The 7500-nt window shown below is 47.0% G+C and overlaps 1 protein-coding gene across 1 annotated transcript in view; it reads right to left on the reverse strand.

The window, feature by feature from the left end:
- Positions 1-7058: 7058 nt before the first annotated feature.
- Positions 7059-7500, reverse strand: part of LOC140192996 (C-Jun-amino-terminal kinase-interacting protein 4-like) — a gene marked incomplete at its 3' end in the record, with an annotated part of 30641 nt that continues 30199 nt past the window's right edge. The window contains exon 12 of the mRNA XM_072250457.1: positions 7059-7209. Coding sequence (XP_072106558.1) covers positions 7059-7209 — 151 coding nt within the window. The remainder of the gene's footprint in view (positions 7210-7500) is intronic.

Raw genomic sequence — 7500 nt, forward strand, 5'->3', positions numbered from 1 at the left:
AAAATGGGCTGAAAAATGGCAGATGGAGTTTAACACAGACAAGTGTGAAGTATTGCACGTTGGAAGGACAAACCAAGGTAGAACATACAGGGTTAATGGTAAGGCACTGAGGAGTGCAGTAGAACAGAGGGATCTAGGAATACAGATATAAAATTCCCTAAAAGCGTCGTCACAGGTAGATAGGGTCGTAAAGAGAGCTTCTAGTACATTGGCCTTTATTAATCAAAGTATTGAGTATAAGAGCTGGAATGTTATGATGAGGTTGTATAAGGCATTGGTGAGGCCAAATCTGGAGTATTGTGTTCAGTTTTGGTCACCAAATTACAGGAAGGATATAAATAAGGTTGAAAGAGTGCAGAGAAGGTTTACAAGGATGTTGCCGGGACTTGAGAAACTGAGTTACAGAGAAAGGTTGAATAGGTTAGGACTTTATTCCCTGGAGCGTAGAAGAATGAAGGGAGATTTGATAGAGGTATATAAAATTATGATGGGTATAGATAGAGTGAATGCAAGCAGGCTTTTTCCACTGAGGCAAGGGGAGAAAAAAACCAGAGGACATGGGTTAAGGGTGAGGGGGGAAAAGTTTAAAGGGAACATTAGGGGGGGCTTCTTCACACAGAGAGTGGTGGGAGTATGGAATGAGCTGCCAAATGAGGTGGTAAATGCGGGTTCTTTTTTAACATTTAAAAATAAATTGGACAGATACAGGGATGGGAGGTGTATGGAGGGATACGGTCCGTGTGCAGGTCAGTGGGACTAGGCAGAAAATGGTTCGGCACAGCCAAGAAGGGCCAAAAGGCCTGTTTCTGTGCTGTAGTTTTTCTATGGTTTCTGTGGTTTCTAATGAAGTGTTACAGTTACAGAGAAAGGGCAGTGCAGGCAGACAATAAACTGCAAGGGTCACGACGAGGTAGATTGTGAGGTCAAGAGTCCATCTTATCGTACTGGAGGACCGTTCAATAGCCTGATAACAGCGGGGTAGAAGCTGTCCTCGTACTGGGGGACCGTTCAATAGTCTGATAACAGCGGGGTAGAAGCTGTCCTCGTACTGGGGGAGCGTTCAATAGTCTGATAACAGCGGGGTAGAAGCTGTCCTCGTACTGGGGGACCGTTCAATAGTCTGATAACAGCGGGGTAGAAGCTGTCCTCGAGCCTGGTGGGACGTGCTCTCAGGCTTTTGTATCTTCTGCCCGATGGGGGGGGGGGGGGGGAAGAGAAAATGTCCGGTGTGGGTGGGTATTTGATTATGCTGGCTGCTTTACTAAGGTGGGGTGTGCATACAGAGTCCATGGAGGGGAGGTTGGTTTCCGCGATGTGCTGAGCTGTGTTCACAGTTCGCACAGCTCTCTGCAGTTATAAGGCATTGGTCAAGCCGCAGTCGGAGTATTGTGAGCAGTTTTGGGCCCCTTAAAGGATGTGCTGACATTGGAGAGGGTTTACAGGAAGTTCACGAGAATTATCTTGGGAGTGAAAGGGTTAACATATGAGTAGTGTTTGACGGCTCTAAGTCCTGGACTCGCTGGAGTCTAGAGGAAACATAGAAAACCTACAGCACAATACAGGCCCTTCGGCCCACAAAGCTGTGCTGAATATGTCCTTACCTTAGAACTACCTAGGGTTACCCATAGCCCTCTATTTTTCTAATCTCCATGTATCTATCCAGGAGTCTCTTAAAATACCCTATCATTTCCACCTCCACCACCGTTGCCGGCAGCCCCTTCCATGAACTCACCACTCTCTGCGTAAAAAACTTACCCCTGACATCTCCTCTGTACCTACTTCAATAAAGAGTTCTCATTGAAACTTATCGAATATTGAAAGGCCTAGATAGAGTGGATGTGGAGAGGATGGTGGGAGAGTCTAGGACCAGAGGACACAGCATCAGAATAGCAGGACGACCCTTTAGAATAGAGATGAGGAACTTCTTCAGCCTGAGGCTGCTGAATCTGTGGAACTGATTGCAGCAGGCGGCTGTGGAGGCCAAGTCATTGGGTATATTTAAAGTGGAGGTTGACAGGTTCTTGATTAGTCAGGGTGTCAAAGATTATGGGGAGAAGACAGGAGAATGGGGTTTGGAGGGATAATTGATCAGCCATGATGGAATGGCGAAGCAGACTCAATGGGCTGAATGGCCTCATTCTGTACTTGAAATTAAAATGAAATTGGGATACAACCTTGGATGATGTGCCAAACAAAATCTGATGTTGCCTGGCCCGCTGAGTTCCTCCAGCATCTGCAGATTTTCTCTTGCTTATGATATGCCAAATTTGTGCACCAGGAGTAAAGGATGATTTTTGGATACAGAAGACCTTTCAGCACTCTACAACTTGTGTTCTCAATATTTATTGTTTACTTACTTATTATTATGATTTCCTTTCATTTTTGTGTTTTTGCAGATTTGTTGTTTGTCTGTCCTGCTGGGTGTGGCCTTTCATAGAAACTATTGTGCTTCTCGTATTTACCGTGAATGCCCACAGAAAGATGAATTATGGAGACATACACACATTTACTTTGGATTCTCCATCAATTAAAGGTTACCAGGAGAGAAAGTGGGAGAATGGAGCACAAGTTTCAAGAAAGTGAGAAGAGTTTAGAAAAAGACGGTTATTTCTTCAGCAGTTTGATCGGGACATGACTGCGCAAGCGCGTGGAAGTCAGCCAGTGAGAACAGCGAGAAGAATTTAAAAGGAGACAGGTTTATAGAGCGGGCGACAGAGTAGAGGGAGACAGAGAGTAGGGAGGCTTTGGCTCAACGGGGCTTAGGTGTTAATGGGTTGAGGTGAGGTGGGTTGCCCGAGTAGAATACAGACAGGAAGTATGTGTGTGAGGCCGGTTTTCTGTGCTCGGTGTCAGATGTCGGAAGTCCAGGAGAATCCCAGCCTCCCAGATGGCCACATCTGCACCAGGTGCGTCGAACTGCAGCTCCTTAGGGACCGTGTTAGGGAACGGGAGATGCAGATCGATGACCAGTCAGGCAGAGTGAGGAGCTATAGGAAAGTAGTCACACTGGCTCCTGGGGAGACAGATAAGTGGGTAACTGTCAGGAGAGGGAAGGGCAACAGGCAGATACCCCAGTGGCCGTCCCCCTTGACAATAAGTACTCCTCTTTGAGTACTGTTGGGGGAGACGGCCTACCTGGGGGAAGCAACAGTGCCTGCGCCTCTGGCAGAGTCCGGCCCTGTGGCTCAGAAGGGTCGGGAAAGGAAGAGGATGGAAGTAGTGATAGGGAACTCTTTAGTTAGGGGGTCAGACAGGTGATTCTGTGGATGCAGGATAGAAACGCAGGCGGTAGTTTGCCTCCCAGGTGCCAGGGTCTAGGATGTCTTTGATTATGTCCACGATATCCTGAAGTGGAAAGGAGAACAGCAACATAGGTAGGAAAAGGGAGAAGGTCCTGAAAGCAGACTACAGGGAGTTAGGAAGGAAGTTGAGAAGCAGGACCACAAAGGTAGTCATCTCGGGATTACTGCCTGTGCCACGTGACAGTGAGTATAGGAATAGAATGAGGTGGAGGATAAATGCGTGGCTCAGGGATTGGAGCAGGGGGCAGGGATTCAGATTTCTGGATCATTGGGACCTCTTTTGGGGCAGGTATGACCTGTACAAGAGGGACGGGTTGCACTTGAATCTGAGGGGGACCAATATCCTGGCAGGGAGGTTTGCCAAGGCTATTGGGGAGAGTTTAAACTAGAATTGCTGGGGGTTGGGAACCAAACTGATGAGACAGAGGAAGAGGTGGTTGGCTCACAAATAGAGAAAGCTTGGAGACAGTGCGAGAAGGAGGATAGGCAGGTGATAGAGAAGGGATGCACTTAGACTGATGGTTTGAGATGTGTCTATTTTAATGCAAGGAGTATTATGAACAAAGCGAACGAGCTTAGAGCGTGGATCAGTACTTGAAGCTGTGATGTTGTGGCCATTACAGAGACTTGGATGGCTCGGGGGCAGGAATGGTTAGTTAGAGTGCCAGGCTTTAGATGTTTCAGAAAGGACAGGGAGGGAAGCAAAAGAGGTGGGGGCATGGCACTGCTGATCAGAGATAGTGTCACTGCTGCAGAAAAGGAGGAAGTCATTGAGGGATTGTCTATGGAGTCTCTGTGGGTGGAATTTAGGAACAGGAAGGGGTCAATAACTCTAGAACATGACAGCACAGAAACAGGCCTTTTGGCCCTTCTTGGCCATGCCGAACCATTTTTCTGCCTAGTCCCACTGACCTGCACCTGGACTATATCCTTCCGTATACCTCTCATCCATGTACCTGTCCAAGTTTTTCTTAAATGTTAACTTAAATGTAAATTTAAATTTAAAAATGTTTGATCACTTCTCGGTCTTTTGGCCAAGATCAAAAAAACAAAAAAAAAAAATTTTTTTAAATATTTAAAAAAAAAACATTAAACGTAAATTTTCTTAAATGTCTCTACTGGGTGTTTTTTTACAGACCACCCAATAGTAACAGGGACATCGAGAAGCAGATAGGGAGACAGATTCTGGAAAGGTGTAATAAGAACAGGGTTGTTGTGGTGGGAGATATTAATTTCCCAAATATTGATTGACATCTCCCTTGAGTGAAGGGTTTAGATGGGGTGGAGTTTGTTAGGTGTGTTCAAGATGGTTTCCTAACACAACATAAGCCTACAAGAGAAGAGGCTGTACTTGATCTGGTATTGGGAAATGAACCTGGCCAGGTGTCAGGTCTCTCAGTGGGAGAGCATTTTGGAGATAGTGATCACAATTCTATCTCCTTTACCATAGCATTGGAGAGAGATAGGAACAGACAAGTTAGGAAAGTGTTTAATTGGAGTAAGGGGAAATATGAGTTTATCAGGCAGGAACTTGGAATCATAAATTGGAAACGGATGTTCTCAGGGAAATGTACGGCAGTAATGTGGCAAATGTTCAGGGGATATTTGTGTGGAGTTCTGCAGAGGTACGTTCCAATGAGACGGGGAAAGGATGGTAGGGCACAGGAACCGTGGTGTACAAACGCTGCTGTAAATCTAGTCAAGAAGAAAACCTTCCTGCTAGCCTTATAATCTTATAACCTTAGAAAATTATAAAGCTCGCAGGAAGCAGCTTAAGAATGAAATGAGGAGAACCAGAAGGGGCCATGAGAAGGCCTTGGTGGACAGGATTAAGGAAAACCCCAAGATATTCTACAAGTATGTGAACAGCAAGAGGATAGATGTGAGAGAATAGGACCAATCAAATGTGATAGTGGAAAAGTGTGTACGGAACTGGAGGAGACGGCAGAGGTACTTAATGAGTACTTTGCTTCAGTATTCACTACGGAAAAGGATCTTGGCGATTGTAGGGATGACTTACAGCAGACTGAAAAGCTTGAGCATATAGATAATAAGGAAGAGGATGTGGTAGAACTTTTGGAAAGTATCAAATTGGATAAGTCACCGGGACTGGACGAGATGTACCCCAGGCTACTGTGGGAGATGAGGGAGGAGATTGCTGAGCCTCTGGCGATGATCTTTGCATCGACAATGGGGACGGGAGAGGTTCCGGAGGATTGGAGGGTTGTAGATGTTGTTCCCTTCTTCAAGAAAGGGAGTAGAGATAGCCCAGGAAATTACAGACCAGTAAGTCTTATTTCAGTGGTTGGTAAGTTGATGGAGAAGATCCTGAGAGGCAGGATTTATGAACATTTGGAGAGGCATAATATGATTAGGAGTAGTCAGCATGGCTTTGTCAAAGGCAGGTCGTGCCTTACGAGGCTGATTGAATTTTTTGAGGATGTGACAAATACATTGATGAAGGTAGAGCAATAGATGTAGTGTATACAGATTTCAGCAAGGCATTTGATTAGGTACCCCATGTAAGGCTTATTGAGAAACTAGTAAGGCTTACAGGGATCCAAGGGAACATTGCTTTGTGGATCCAGAACTGGCTTGCCCACAGAAGGCAAAGAGTGGTTGTAGATGGGTCATATTCTGCATGGAGGTCAGTGATTAGTGGTGTGTCTCAAGGATCTGTTCTGGGACCCTTCGTGATTTTTATAAATGACCTGGATGAGGAAGTGGAGGGATGGGTTAGTAAATTTGCTGATGACACAAAGGTTGGGGGTGTTGTGGATAGTGTGGAGGGCTGTCAGAGGTTACAGCGGGAGATTGATAGGATGCAAAACTGGGCTGAGAAGTGGCAGATGGATTTCAACCCAGATAAGTGTGAGGAGGCTCATTTTGGTAGGTCAAATATGATGGCAGAATATAGTATCAATGGTAAGACTCTTGGCAGTGTTGTGAATCAGAGGGATCTTGGGATCCGAGTCCATAGGACACTCAAAGCTGCTGCGCAGGTTGACTCTGTGGTTAAGAAGGCATACGGTGCATTGACCTTCATCAATCGTGGGATTGAGTTTAAGAGCCGAGAGGTAATGTTGCAGCTATATAGGACCCTGTCAGACCCCACTTGGAGTACTGTGCTCAGTTTTGGTCACCTCTCTACAGGAAGGATGTGGAAACCATAGCAAGAGTGCAGAGGAGATTTACAAGGATGTTGCCTGGTTTGGGGAGCATGTCTTATGAGAATAGGTTGAGTGAACTCGGCCTTTTCTCCTTGGAGCGATGGAGGATGAGAGGTGACCTGATGGAGGTGTATAAGATGATGAGAGGTGTGGATAGTCAGAGGCTTTTTCCCAGGGCTGGAATGGCTAGCATGAGGGGGCACAGTTTTAAGGCACGTGGAAGCACGTACAGAGGAGATGTCAGGGGTAAGTTGTTTTTTTTTAACACGGAGAGTGGTGAGTGCATGGAATGGGCTGCCAGCGATGGTGGTGGAGATGGATACAATAGGGTCTTTTAAGAGACTCCTGGACAGGTACATGGAGCTCAGAAAAATAGAGGGCTATGGGTAACCCTAGATAATTTCTCAGGTAAGGAGATGTTCGGCACAACTTTGTGGGCCGAAGGGCCTGTATTGTGCTGTAGGCTTTTCTATGTTTTCTAAAAGAGAAGTGTACAACTCAAGGAACAAGACCCCTCAAGGCTGCTGGCCAGAGTTTTCCCCCAACATTGATCCCAGGAGCAGACGAGAGGGGGCGGGGATCTTACCTGGGATACAGGCCACGCAGAGGAGGCAGTGGTGGGGCAAGGAGAAGGCTGCCAGGGATCGGTTGGCCCGCAGTGGGTCGACAATGGTCACCTCGGCCCCTGCAGGTCCCCCAGCGCAGATCCACAGCGAGCAATCAGGGAGGGGACCAAGCTGGAGGGGGTGAGGGAAAGGGAGTTGGGGGAAGAGACACAGTTATTCTGCTGACATGGATCTCCTGTCACAACCCAGACCAATTGACCGTTTGGACACTCCCATGCTTCCCCTCCCCCTACTCCCCTCACCACTGCTTATCTTCCTACCCATCCCTCTCTCCTCCACCAAACTGCACCCCTCCACCCCACTTCCTGCTCCCATGTAGACGCCTGCTCGAGTGGTTAGCCAGGAGTGAGCATCTGGCAGGGGTCAGCGATGGTGGTGAAGGCAGCAGGATGGGGTGAGGGC

Source organism: Mobula birostris, unplaced genomic scaffold (assembly GCF_030028105.1).
Source record: "Mobula birostris isolate sMobBir1 unplaced genomic scaffold, sMobBir1.hap1 scaffold_3339, whole genome shotgun sequence".
Taxonomy (NCBI): domain Eukaryota; kingdom Metazoa; phylum Chordata; class Chondrichthyes; order Myliobatiformes; family Myliobatidae; genus Mobula; species Mobula birostris.